This window comes from Caretta caretta, chromosome 11 (genome assembly GCF_965140235.1).
Source record: "Caretta caretta isolate rCarCar2 chromosome 11, rCarCar1.hap1, whole genome shotgun sequence".
In the NCBI taxonomy this organism is placed as follows: Eukaryota; Metazoa; Chordata; order Testudines; family Cheloniidae; genus Caretta; species Caretta caretta.
The window spans coordinates 21377335-21391308 of record NC_134216.1 but is presented as its reverse complement, the minus strand read 5'-3'; the positions used below and the strand labels follow the sequence as shown (position 1 = coordinate 21391308).

General features: G+C 40.4%; 1 protein-coding gene across 7 annotated transcripts in view; it reads left to right on the top strand.

Moving 5' to 3' along the window:
- LRP1B (LDL receptor related protein 1B) overlaps positions 1–13974 on the top strand; it is a 1334345-nt gene that overhangs the window by 1099399 nt on the left and 220972 nt on the right. For all 7 annotated transcript variants that reach the window (XM_075117809.1, XM_075117811.1, XM_075117812.1 and 4 more), the window contains 2 exons: positions 2350–2472; positions 13025–13206. In XM_075117809.1, coding sequence (XP_074973910.1) covers positions 2350–2472; positions 13025–13206 — 305 coding nt within the window. The remainder of the gene's footprint in view (positions 1–2349; positions 2473–13024; positions 13207–13974) is intronic.

The following is a 13974-nucleotide window of genomic DNA, read 5'->3' as shown; positions in this document are numbered from 1 at the left end:
CAGTTGAGCTGACCACTTCTCCCCTACCTTTCTGCCAGGGGCACCTTTTAACAGATCAGTGGATTTTGATCTCTCTTCGCCCAACAGCGCTTTCTCATGGTGTGACTGAGGAGTCCCTCTTCCCAGCTATTAATCTGGCTATTGTTTGAGAGAATGTTCCTTATTTAGGCCATTGTTTCAGCTGTCCCGAGTGGTTTCTTTAATAACAAACCCTTTTTTTGATCTAACTGTGCACTCAGGCATGGTACTTGTAAAAACTGTGCACAGCAACACATGATACTTGTAAAAATACAAATATTTCCCAATTCTCACAATACAGATGCTCGAACAGGCGCAGTGACTATGTTTCAGGATTCCAATCCACATCTACACTCCCTCCATCACTAGTGGAATTCCAAGGTGGAGGGAGGACCTTAGACACTTTGTCAGATACTGGGAGGAATCGCCCACAAAAGAAAAAAACAAAAAAAAAAACTTTAAAGGAAATGACTTTGTAGGATCCTCACAAGAGGATAGGCATATTGGACAACAACCATTAAAGCTATGGGTGTAACTTTTTTTCATCGAGTGATTGCTCAGTGTTTATGGTTCAGACAATAGGCAGCTTTTTGCAATGGTTACCTCTCTTCCACTCCTGAACTTCTTCAGTTCATGCCTAGTGGACTGTTAAGTGCTCAACACTACAGATGGTTTCTTTGAGAAAAGTTAATTCATTTTTCCCACCACCCTTCACTGCAGTAGTGCTCTGCCTTCCTGTGACCCAACACAATATGGATTCATCCTTCTAAAATCTGAAGATAATTGTGGCCCCATCAATGTGACACATCAGAATATTAGGAGGTTATGGTTTGATTATAAGGCAAGACTTTCCGAGTCTCAAACCACAGGAGGGCTCTGCCCTTTCTGCTTCTTGGTCGCTTTCTTAAATATTGCTTCTAGAGCTCAGTTAAGACCTCTCTCATCTAGAAAGGTAGGAACCTTGGTTGATTAGGGAATATGAGTATGAAAAGTCTCTCCCTCATCTGCCACCCAGGACCACAATTTGATTGGTGTAATGATGCTTTCCTATTGGTATGCTATACATAGCTTCCAAAACACCTAGCATAGCTACGCTATGGTCATGTAATCTTCCCCCATTATGCTATCATAATGGGACTTTCAGTAGAAGAGTCTATGCAATGTTTGTTTGTTTGCCTAACCCAGTTGTTCCCAAACTTGTTCCACCGCTTGTGCAGGGAAAGCCCCTGGAGGGCCGGGCCGGTTTGTTTACAGTACGTCCTTCGGCCCGCGCCGCTTCCAGCAGCTCCCATTGGCGGACGTGGCAGGTAAACAAACTGGCCTGGCCCTCCAGGGGCTTTCCCTGCACAAGTGGCGGAACAAGTTTGGGAACACTGGCCTAACCTATTTTATATATACCTATCATGATAGCATCTGGCTGTTAGGGAGCCCTTTGCTTTGGCTGAGTGCATAGGAAAGCATTTCTCATAATATGTTTCATCTTTGACATAGTCTTTGACTTAATTTCTGTGTCATCAGCGTTCCTCACCATTTGGTAAGAAGAAGGTTATTATGTCTCCATTCCTGGACATAGGACACTCAAATCAAACAAGCTCTGATTGTTGTTCTCTTTCAAAGACTGGTAGTAGGTCTTAAATAAAGCTCAGAAAGACTAAGCAGAAGATAAGAGACCAAATGCAAGAAACCAAACTCCTTTACTTTTCTTGCCACAGAAATCACTCCAGATTATGACACTAATTGGGATCAGACTTCAACTAGCCCTTCTCAAGGCTGTTCAGAACCTAACCAAAACCAGGCAGTTCAAAACCAAACCAGGCAATGAAGGCCACAAATATAGCAAAAAAAAAAAAAAATCATACAAGTTTCCACTCTCCAAAATAGCAAAATTCACCATTTTGCAAGAAAATTCCAAATGACCAGTGAGTGCTATTTGTGGTCTTGTATATCTACTAGAGAGAACTCAATCAACTTCAGCCAGCATACCACTGCTCTCCTTTTCCCATCTCATCAAATTCAAGATAACAAAGTTATTGGCAGCTGTAAAACACCTTGCATACATTCAAGAAATAAAGCCTGTCTCAGCTGGAGACTTCTAGCTCTTTGTACCATAGTTTGCTATTGTTCCCAGTTTTGTTTACTATTCTGATTATGTTTACAAATAAAATATGAAAACCTAAAATGCATAAGTACTACATAAATATACAGTAAGTATAATATATCTTTTGATATGAATAATAATAAATGCAGTGGTTACTTTGTATTTTGAATACCATCAAATATTTTGTATTCAAACATATGTGAAAAAGTGGACCTGATTCTTTTCCTTTTTAGGGGCTAAACAATGTGATTGCAATAGACTTTGATTATAGAGAGGAGTTCATCTATTGGATTGATTCCAGCAGACCAAATGGCAGCAGAATAAACAGAATGTCTTTGAATGGAAGTAACATAAAGGTAATTGGGAACTAATAATAATATCATTACAAGAATTAGGGAAGTATTAATAAATAAAGTTAAGATCAGATAGAAAAAATACTGTGTCTGGTCTTTATTAAATCCCTAAAATGTGATTAATGTTTCTTATTCATAATAGAAGTCCAAGATCCATTTCTGTTTCTCAGCTAACATGCACCTGATTAAACCTGAGAACTGTGACCTCTGCAATGTAATAAAAATTTCTAGACTAGAAATGCAATAATTAATCCAGAACTAATCAAAAGAATTGTGTCCCTGAGCCAAATGCTATGTGACTTAAAAGGTGGTTCGGTATAAGACTTATATTGTGTATAAATTGATCCGTTAACAGATGTAAGTCAAGAAACAGTGTACACTGATCTAGCAATCTGGAGTATAACTTCTTCCATAATTTGTGATTTATGTGCTAGTCTGTGCCTAGTCTGCAGCAATGCTGGAGTTAATTTAATGTAACTGCTATGGAAAATCCAGAGCAAGATCATGTCCTTGCTTCTGCACAGTAAAAGTTCTGTCTCTGGCAGTAGAGCAAGTTCAGTGTTTCAGCTATTACTCATCTTTGTTCATTTAAACCATTTATTTTTCTTAATTTGGGGAAACTAGTGAATAGGTTTTTTTATACTCACAGTCTCTCTGAGTTTGTCCTGTCCTGGGAATCAGTGACACTGTGATGGGATTCAGCTCACCTCTGTGGCACCTCCTGCTGGCTGTCCTGGGAATTAGTTTAGTTTGCTAGTGCGCCCTCATCTGGTGACTTCTTGCCACCATCACATCTGCTCCAGGAAGTGTGTTATCCCAAAGAACACAGCATCCTCTTCAGGACACAGCCCTCCAACTGTGTCACACTCTGTTCTCCCCAATTCCAGGGCAACCATAGTCCCCTGTCCAGCCACTTCCTCAGTGGCAATTGAGGGAAAGAGGGGAACCCAGACCCACCCGCTATTCTGGGTCTCAGCCCAGGGACCCTATAGACTGCAGCCACATGTTGCATCCCCTCCAGCCTCACAGTGTACTTCCCTGGGTCACTTCCCCACAGCCCCAGCACCTTCTCTGCCCTTATCTCAGGGCTGCAGCATGCCAGCAGTCAGCCAGGAGCTTGCTCTTGCTCCCCTGATCCTGCCAAGCACTGCTCTGTCCAAGGTACTAGTTGCCTTCCACCCACAAGGCAGCCAGTTCTCCTCAAGCTCCAGGGAGTGACTGACCCTGCTTTGCAGCCCTTCTTATATGGGCCAGCCCGGCCCCGATTGGCTGCTCCTCATAGCCCTCTCCAATTGGCCGTCTCCTGCACATCCTCCCTAGGGTCCTCTCCAATTGGCTACCTGTTGCGCAGCCTCCCTAGGGTTCTATTAACCCTTTATGGGCTTGTGTGGGGCATATGCCCCATCACAGAAACATCGAGGCATTTGGATTCTCAGGTTCCTCTGCTGCAGTGTTCTCTGCCAGACTCATCACCCTTGGCTACAGAACAGAGCTACCTAATGTCCATGTCTTTTTGCACTTACTTTAGCTAGCTTTCCTTGTTTCTAGTATATATTGGTTGTTTTTAAATCTAGAGTTAGTTAGTTAGCTGTCGGATTAGTTGCCTGTTGGCATATCTTTGGAAAATTTTAGTTTTTTATTCTGGTAGATATTTTTGTCCAGGTACCAGAACTTTAGGGTATGTAACCCCAACTCTCTGGGATTTCAGCATTGCCCCTTCTCCCTTTTTTGTTTTGGGCAGTCTCATGTTCCTAACAAAAAAGAAACAAAAAAAACAACAACAAACCCTACCAGAACAAGACACTCCTCTGCAAGTGCTTTTCCCCCAAGGTGAAGATTACAGAACAAACAACATGTAACAGATGTGTAATCATGTTGCTTATAGTACTTCTGGAAGGTGTTTAGATACTACAGTGGCAAGCACAGCATAAAAAGCTACACAGAATACAATAGAATAGCAGAAGTACCATCTGCAAGTCCTTCTCAAAAAGGACTTTAGAAGCCAGAGTAGCGCACTTGCAGATGTTTCTTCTTTACTGCTCCAGGAGATGGGTGTGAGACCCAGTGTTTCTGACCCCCCCTGAAAACCTTCTCCTCTTTCCAGAAGTGCTCTGAACAGTTTCTCTGGTAGGATGAACAAGGTCTCTGAGAAACAGAGCACTGCTCCTCAGGGAAAGTGAGTAGTAGATTTCCTACAAAAAACTTCACGAAGAAGAGATCTAAGTCCTCACAGTGCTTCCATTCTAAGGAGATTCCATGGCCAAGTATGACTACTGTAGAAAGTCTGAAGGATCTCTGTACTGAGGTTTTGGTACCACATCCCAACACTAAATTGACTGATACATTGGTACAGACTGTTTCAGTGCTTGCTACAGTGGTTACCGTAGCATCAATGTTGCAGTGGTTTTGCCACTTCTTTCAGTACTGAGTAAATCCTTGGCATCGACATTGGCACTCTCCACACCTTTATTCTCCCCTCTGGCTGTGATGCTTGTGTTGCCACTCTCTTTGGTAACAGTTAAATATGTGGAACCAGGAGATTTGTTTTGGAGAAAACCGGTGTTATCTCCAGCTCTGAACATAAGATCATCAGTACCAGGTGCTGCAATATCTTTGCTACTGGGGGTTTCCCAAGGTCTGACTGTCTATAGACTTTCTGTGCAGCCTAGTACTCTAGCTTTGTCAGCCCCTCTCCCAACCCTTTGCATGTGAACTACACTCTTGTCTTCAGCTGAAGGTATGCACACTCTGCACACTTATTTTGGCGGCATGTAGAATACATACCCACTACTCCCCTTAGCATGAGTATAAATAGCAGTGTAGCCAGTGAGGGATGACTTAGGTGAGTAAAGACACACCTGAAGGATGTAAGTATGTACCTATATGTTCTCTACTTGCCCAAGCCGTGCCTCCTGTTGACACACTGTTCTTAGCAGTGTTGTGTCCTGCTGCTTCTCCACAGCTGGAGCCTTCCCCTGATACAGGGAAAGACTCCAGCAGTGGGGAATCATAGAATCATAGAATATAAGGGTTGGAAGGGACCCCAGAAGGTCATCTAGTCCAACCCCCTGCTCGAAGCAGGACCAATTCCCAGGGAGCCAGCAAGGAAAGGCTCTGCCAGCCCCACTGCTGTCAGAGGGAAAGACTCCTGCAGAGGGGAAAGGCTGTGCCAACTTTCATCTGTTGGAGCCTTTCTCCTCTTCAGGGAAAGGCTCTGGCAGGGGGAGGAAGCTGGGAAAGGCTCAGCCTTTCCCTACCGCCTGCCCCCTGTCAGAGTCTTTGCTCACCTCAGTGAAAGGCTCCAGCAATGGGGAGCTGCTGAAGCTTTTCCCAGCTGTCTCCCCCAGCCTCCTTTTCACTGCAGCATTTAGCTACACATATCCTACGTGCCACCACCAGTGGTGTGTAGTGTAGACATAGCCTAAATCACAGAGAAGAAGATAAGGGTCTCCTATATAGTCTCCAAGACACCTTCATGTGATCTTTGTTGATGAGCAAGAAAGTCTAGGGATTCTTCCTAGTCCAGATATTACAGATACCTCATATACCTTGGTACCTACCTGTGGCCTTTGCGCTGCTACCTTGTAATATCCAAGCATGTCCCTTTTGGAACACATGCTGTACATACAGACCAGAAAGTCAACTTCTGTACCAACCTTGAGGGGAAAATCTTCAGCTACAGCCTCTCAATCTACATCTCTGTTGTTGACTCCATAAAAGCTCATCCATTCTGGGGAAGCTTCTGAAGAGGGTCCACCATATGTCTGCAGTTTGAGGAATGTTAAGAACCATTTCATTCTCATGCCCAAAGGTGGCAGTGGTTTCCTCAACCCCATCTCACATGGGTTATTTAAAATATTTTCAAGATTTGATCAAGAAATGTGGCAGAGTCTTTAGATATTCTCCTTGAAGAGGTTCAAAAATCCTCATATAAACTTATCTATACGTTTCAGTCAGCTATGCAAGGGATGGTAACTTCCCCGGTTCTCATGGACCTGCCAGGAATGGAACTGCCATGTACCTGCCAGGAATTTATGGAAGATACAGACTGCTCCAGTCCCTACATCAAAGATATCAAACAAGAAATATTATGCCCCATCTGCAGGAGTCGAATTTATCTATACACACATGATACTGGGCTGCTTAGTAGTTGTTGCAGCTATTGAGAAATTAAAAGAGCAACAAAAAATGACTTCAAAAGAATACGAAGAAAAAGTGTCTAGATTTATTTGACTGCAAAACTTATCCTTCAATGATTTCAAACTATTGGATCCTACTGGCCTGTTCTGAGTTTATGAACTATGACAAGTTTTCTGCTTTTGTTGACAAACTACCTCCAAAGAAGAGAGAGGATTTGTCAACTTTAATTTAGAAGAGAACTAATCATGAGAACATCTATCCAAGAGTCTCTTGAAGTGATTGACTCCACTTTTAGATTTCTGGCCACATTGGTAGTCATGAGAAGGGCATTCTGGCTTTAAACATCAGGGTTTTGACACACAGTTCAGTCAGTGGGTGAAGAACTACCTTTTGAGAGCCTGGACCTTTTTAGCTTGAAAACTGATGATGTCTTTCACATCTGAAGGAATCATAGGCCACATTGTGATCTCTTGGAGTATTCATATCTGACCCTAAAAGAGAACAGAGTAGGCTTCATACTTATTCAAGACAGAGATCTGCGCTGGGTTCAAAGAGTTGCAGAGCCTCCAAGAAAGAGGCATAGTTTTCAAAAGAAGAGACCTTCTCAGCATCCTTTACACATCAGACTACATTGGCTGTGAAACAACCATTTTGATGGGTAGGTCAAAAGTAGCAATATCATTTTTCAAGATCTAGACCCTGGCATCCGTTCCTTCAGAAATTAAGTAAACTTCTTCCAAGAATGTATGGGCTTCAGTTACATCAGACTGCTAGGTATTGGAAATGGAATCAGTCATGTTCACAGAGCCTGTATTGCAGTCCTTCCCTGTATGCAGAGTCAATTTAGTTCAAATCATGACAGACAACACAGCTGTATGTTCTATATAAATAGGCAGTGAAGGGCAAGATCATTCCTGTTGTGTCAGGAGGCAATTCAAATATGGAATTGGTGTATCCATCATCAGCTATCCCTCACTATGATTCACCAAGAGAACGTTTTAGCTGAAAAGATGAGCTTGCTTCTTTCGTCTACTGTGAATGGAAAGTAAAGGACTCTGTTGTACAGAATATATTTAAGGAATTGGGTTACCCATCAATAGACTTCTTTGTAACAGACAAAATCAGCATGTTGGAACGTCTATTCAGGGAGATGACAGAACCTAGGATCTCTTTCAGATGCATTTGTAACTTCCTGGTCAATAGGTCTGCTCTATATGTACCGTCTAATTCCCTTAATCTCCAGAGTGCTAAAAAGATCAGGCAGTATGTGGCCTCCGTCATTTTAATTTCTCGTACCCGCCAAAGACATTACTGGTACCTGGAATTGATTTTGCTGTCAGTTCATCCCTCAAGGGCCTTACTACTTCTACTAGCCTTATTAATGCAAGACAAAGGCAGAGTACTTCAATCTCTCAACCTCACCCGGCTACTGGATGGATGTTGTTCCTAGAGCCATTGTGTTCCACAAACGTTCAAAATGTATTCATTAGTGGCGTCTTTTCTACTGTTGGACAAACTTATGTGACACAGTGGAAAAAGTGTATAAGTTGGCATGAACCAAGACATTTCAATTCCTGTGATACCCAAATCCCTATTATTTTAGATTATTTATTTTTCTCTGAAGGATGTAGGGTTGTCCATTCGTTCGGTTAGGGTTCACTTAGCTGCTAACTGTGCACATCATACATCATCTAGCCATCAAAAGATGTTCTATTTTTTAACAATCTAATGTAACTGATTTTTGAGGGACTTACTAGTGTCTGTCCACCAATTAAGGAGCCACCTCCGCCATGGGACTTCATTGTACTTCTGTCTGCTCTTCTTTTGAACCTATAGCAACCTGTTCCTTGCTGCATCACTTGATGGTTTTTGATCACAGTCATTTCAGCCACAAGAACTGGAGAACGTCAAGCCCTCATGGCTGACATACCATATTCAGTTTTTCATCCAGATAAAATATCTCTGAGATCCATTCCACTCAAAGGTGGTCATGGGCTTCCACTTGAATCAAATGATGTATGTACCTATTTTATTTGCCTTTTATTTGCAAAGAACTAAACCCCTTTCTGAACTTTCCCAGGATTGTTTATAGCAATTGCTGAGAGAATGAAGGGTTATCAAGTTTCAACCTTAAAACTATGTAAATTTAGATTATGGGTTGTATTAAGGCCTGTTATGATATAGCTAGTCTAGAACCCCCAGATCAGGTTATGGCTCATTCTGCTAGGGCTCAGACAGACAGTGCAGTACCCCTGTGAAATATTCCAGTTATAAACATCTGTAAGGTGGCTTCTTAGAGGAGTTCATACTTTTATGAAGCACTATTCCATCATAGAAGCACTGATATCAGATACTCTTTTGGGTAGAGCTGTATACAGTCTCTCTTTAGGTAGACTCTTAGCACTCACTTCCTTAGATCAGATCATTGCTTGTGAGTTACCAAGAATGGAATGAATCTAGATCAATTGATCAATCTATTGACAAGCACTGGAAGAAGAAAGAAAAATTACTTACCTGTATACTACCTGTTTGTGTGTGTGTGCGCATGTGTGTATATATATATATATTCCATGAACTGCCTGCCTTCCACTTGGCTGGGGAGTCCTATGTTTTTGACAGAGTTACTGGCATAGTGGATAGAGGTAAGCTGTAGATGTGATGTACCTTGAGTTTAGTAAGGCTTTTGACAAAGTCTCACATGATATTCTCACAAGCAAACTAGGGAAATGATGAAATTATGATATGGTGGGTGCATAACTGGTTTAAAGATCATGCTCAAAGAGTATTATCAGTAGTTCACTATTGAGGAAGTATATAGTGAGGTCCCAAAGGGGTCTGTCCTCGTCCAGTACTATTCGATATTTTCATTAACAAGTTGGATAATGAAGTACAGAGTATGCCTGTACAGTTTGCAGATGACATGATGCTGGGAAGAGGTGCAAGCACTTTGGAGGACAGGATTAGAATTTACAATTATCTTGACAAATTAGAGAATTGGTCTGAAATCAGCAAGATGAAATTCGGTGAAGGTAAGTGCAAAGTACTACACTTGGGAAGGAAAAATTAAATACAAAGCTACAGGTGGTAGTAGTGCTAAAAGGATCTGGGGGTTAAGTTAATCATAAATAGAATATAAGTCAACAATGTGATACAGCTTCAATAAAGGCTAATATCATTCTGCAGTGTATTAACAGGAATATTGTGTGTAAGGCATAGGAATTAATTGTTGTGCTTTACTCAGCACTTGTGAGGCTTCAGTTGGAGTACTGTATCCAATTCTGAATGCCATAGTTCAGGAAAGATGTGAACAAATTGAAGAGAGTCCAGAGGAGAGCACAAGAATGATAAAAGCTTTAGAACATCTGACCTACGAAGAAAGGTTAAAAAAACCTGCATATATAGTCTTGAGAAAAGAAGACTGAGCAGGGACCTAACAATAGTCTTCAAATACAGTATGTGTTGTGATAAAGAGAAAGATAGTCACTTGTTCTCCATGTCAACTTAAGGTAGGACAAGTAGTTTTCAACTTCATCTGTAATAAGGGGATTTAAGTTAGATATTAGGAGTAGCTTTCTAATGATGAGTATGTTTAAGCACTGGGATAGGCTTCCAACACAGGTTGTGGAATCCCTGTCATTGGAGATTTTTAAGAACAAGTGACACAAACACCTAACAGGGATCATCTAGATTTATTTGATCCAAGCCTGGAGACTAGACTAGATGACCTCTCGAGGTCCCTTCCAGCCCTACATTTCTGTGATACTGTGGAAGAGACAGCAGTTAAGCCTCTCTGTTGTCTATTTCCTTCTTGAAGAGTACAAGAGCACTCAGGGCATATTAGTGGACTATATATATACAATCAATGTGAAGAACTCCACTTACTGTACCGGTGAGTAACTTTTCAAAGAAATGGGTTTAAACATAAAAGGATATACATTTCTATATATTATGTGAGATTCAAGTAAATTTTTTTTCTTGAAATGGAAAAAAAAATACTCTAAAATCAAAGATATTGATGTAAAATTCACATTTCTTTTTTTTTATTTTTTATAAAAATATCACATACATTTACCTCAGTTACTGAAATAACTCTGAAGGAGCAATTTCAATATCCTTTGAGAGCAAGGGCCAATAGTAGAAAAGAATCAAATCATTTGGGTCACTGCTTTCAGATAGGGTGACTAAATCACTGTAAATTGTAAGAGGGTTTCTGGAATGATCCAGTTCTCATAAAATTGTTGAGTGCCCCATGTAAAGGTTTGGAAGGTTGTGAACTATAAGGTTGGGAATGTCCAGGCATTAGGAAATAAAAATGTTCTATCCCTTTGTCCATATGAATAAAATTCGGTATCCAAAACAAGACAATTTAAAGGTGATCTTGTCAAGTAATAAATAAATACAGTGCTGTTGTATCCATGTTGGGTCCAGTATATGAGAGAGAGACAATGTGGGCAATATTTTTTATTGGACCAACTTCTGCTGGTGAGAGACAAGCTCTCTGTGGAGCCCTGAGTCTTGTCTCTTTCACCAATAACATTTGGTCTAAGAAAGGATATTACCTCACCCGCCTTGTGTCTCCTAATATTTGTTGAACATATCCATAGTAATCGTTGAAGTAGATTATCTTGCAGCCTATATCGACAGTTAACATTGGAGGGGAAGTCTTCAATTGCCACGAATGTTATATACAATTAGAAAGATAGTTTACTATGTGCTTCAGATTTGCATGTTGATTTTAGATTCTGGGGCAAAAGCATTTACAAGTGCTACTTCAGTGACTAGAACAAAGGCTTGAGGATAAGCTAAAATATTTGAATGATCACACTGCACAGTGTTTAAAAGGGCTCGGCCGTTTTCAGGGATGGAGAAATAGAATGGTTCTTCATTACATTGTTTCAATTATGTTCTAGTTTTATAGACTTAAATGGGTGGAATTTTGAAGCTTAGATAAAATATGAAATATTAGGAGAGGGGTTGTTCAGGGCACAGAAGACTAGCAGCATATTCTCTGCACAACTTAAGCCCTACATGAAGAGACTCAGTGGTACATAGGTTGTTGTGCAGACCCTCTAAACTGAGTTGAGTTTCATCTATAGGGTTCAATTTCAGGCTGTGGCAGAGCTCTGTTCAATATAGTTTTGGGAGGCAAGATCAGAGATGGTAAGCTTTTTTGAAACTCCACTATCCTAGGGCTGGCTGGGGGCCATTTTAGGCACTGGCACAACTTAAAAGGACACACATGGCTACTCTGTGTTGTCCTGGATGCAAGGGCCCCAAAGTACCATTACTCCAAGCAGGAGCACACTAGCTATGCGCTGTTCCCCTTTCACAGTTCTAATGTCCCCAACTCCAGGAACTGTGAAGGGGCAGTGTAGAGAAAGCAACACCGTCTTTGTGCTGCCAGGAGAATCCTGAGTTGGCTTTGTCAGCTTCATCATTCTTTTGGCATCACATCTGTGGGTGTGAGGACCTGGAGCACAGTATGTCAAGCCAACCAAAAGCAAATAGTGCAAGAAGGCCTTTTAAAAAAAAATCCTGTGTTGAGATCTGTAGTCCAAATGTGCTTTACATATATTTGGTTAAGTCCCACAGAAGCATCCAGAGAATCATATCTTTTAAGATCAACCCATCATTAGTCAATGGACCATAAACTAGTTTACTGGGATACTCAATTACTTCTGCCCTCAAAATTCCTTCCTGGTAGTTTGCATATAATCCAGCAGTCCTAACTTGTTAAAAAGCTTCTAGTTCTACCTCCTAATTTCAGACAATTAAATTATTGGGGAACTGCCTGATATTGCAAGGCACCTTACTTACCATTAGGACATTTCCACCTCTTTGCAAGAAGTGTGTACTTTTATGCATGCGTGCCTTGAAGTATTGGCATCGCCGTCACATTGAAGAGGGACATGTCCCACTGTAGTCCTGAGGGGGCGAGGGGGGAAAGAGGCGTTGCCAAGAAACAGCTATCCTGAGAGTGGAAAATCCTTCTCTTTTCAGTGTTCCATAATGATGGGAAATTTTTAAAAACAAGTTTATTCAAAAAGGAACATTTTTTGAATGACGAGTAAGATTTGACAAAAACAAAACAAAAAATGTCCCCAAAAACTAAATAAAAAAAATAAAAATACCAGAATACAATCCAGTGCAGTTCCAGGTTCAGTCTGCAGTTGCTGTTTGGGATTCCCCATTCTTTCTCTGTGACAGAAATTACATTCCATCATCTTTGTTAAATAAATCTACTTTTTAAGAAATATCAGACTTTTTTATTAATCTTGTATAACTTTTTTCCACAGAGCTTCACAGTGGATCCTGTATTCTTCTCTTAAACATTTTGAAACATAGACAAATGAGTTTGCTTGTTAATTTTTCTAAGTGTTTAAATGATTAACTTTTTGCATCTTAATTCCTCTAGGTAGTACATAACACAGCTGTTCCCAGTGCATTAGCTGTCGACTGGATTGGAAAGAATCTCTATTGGTCTGATGTAGAGAAAAGGATTATCGAAGTATCAAAACTCAATGGCTTATACCCCACTGTTCTTGTGAAAAAAAGGATTAAGTTTCCTAGAGATCTATCTTTAGATCCTCATGCTGGGTATGGAACAATATAATATAAAATCAGAACTAGATAATGAATTATCATTAAAGTCCACAAATATGTTTTTTCCCCAGCGCAAACCTATCGCTGTCTAGTTTTTCCTTAGTAGCTTTATTGTATATTAACAAAAGATGTTAATTGTGTCTTTATATGTTATAAAAAGCAATAGTCAGGGAGATGAATGTAGGTTATGGAAAAAATCATTTTTGTTGTGTCATAACACAGCTTGATACAAGATCATGTCACCTATGTCATTTGTGTCACGTTAAATATGAAACATTAAGAATGGTCACATTTTTATTTAAAGTATCCACTGCAGTGAGCTACATGATAGCTACTTTTTCTACATTTGCGGTTCTCCAAATTAATAGTGGGTAGTGAAATGCCACGTGTCTTTAAAAAACACTCTTCAGATTTCTTCTGCATACTAGTTCAAGGATGAAAAATGTTTAATAATATTCCTGACTTAAAGAGTTTTGCCATCATTTTAATATGTGCAAAATAGTGATTTTTTTTTTAATACAGATGTTAGTAGTTGGCCTGAGCTGGCCTTTGGTGGCATTCGAAAATGGCACTTCTTGGGGCTCGCTATTAGTTTCACAAACAGAGTTCACTCTATAGTTGCAAAGAAAATGTAAACAGATCCAGTGCTGCCTTGCTTGAACCTACAGAAGAGTCAGGTCAAAGCAATAGTTCTGAAAAGCAGGATCTGCCCCATCATTTAAATAACTTCTTATGCTGCAGCACAGATAACAATTTAAATGT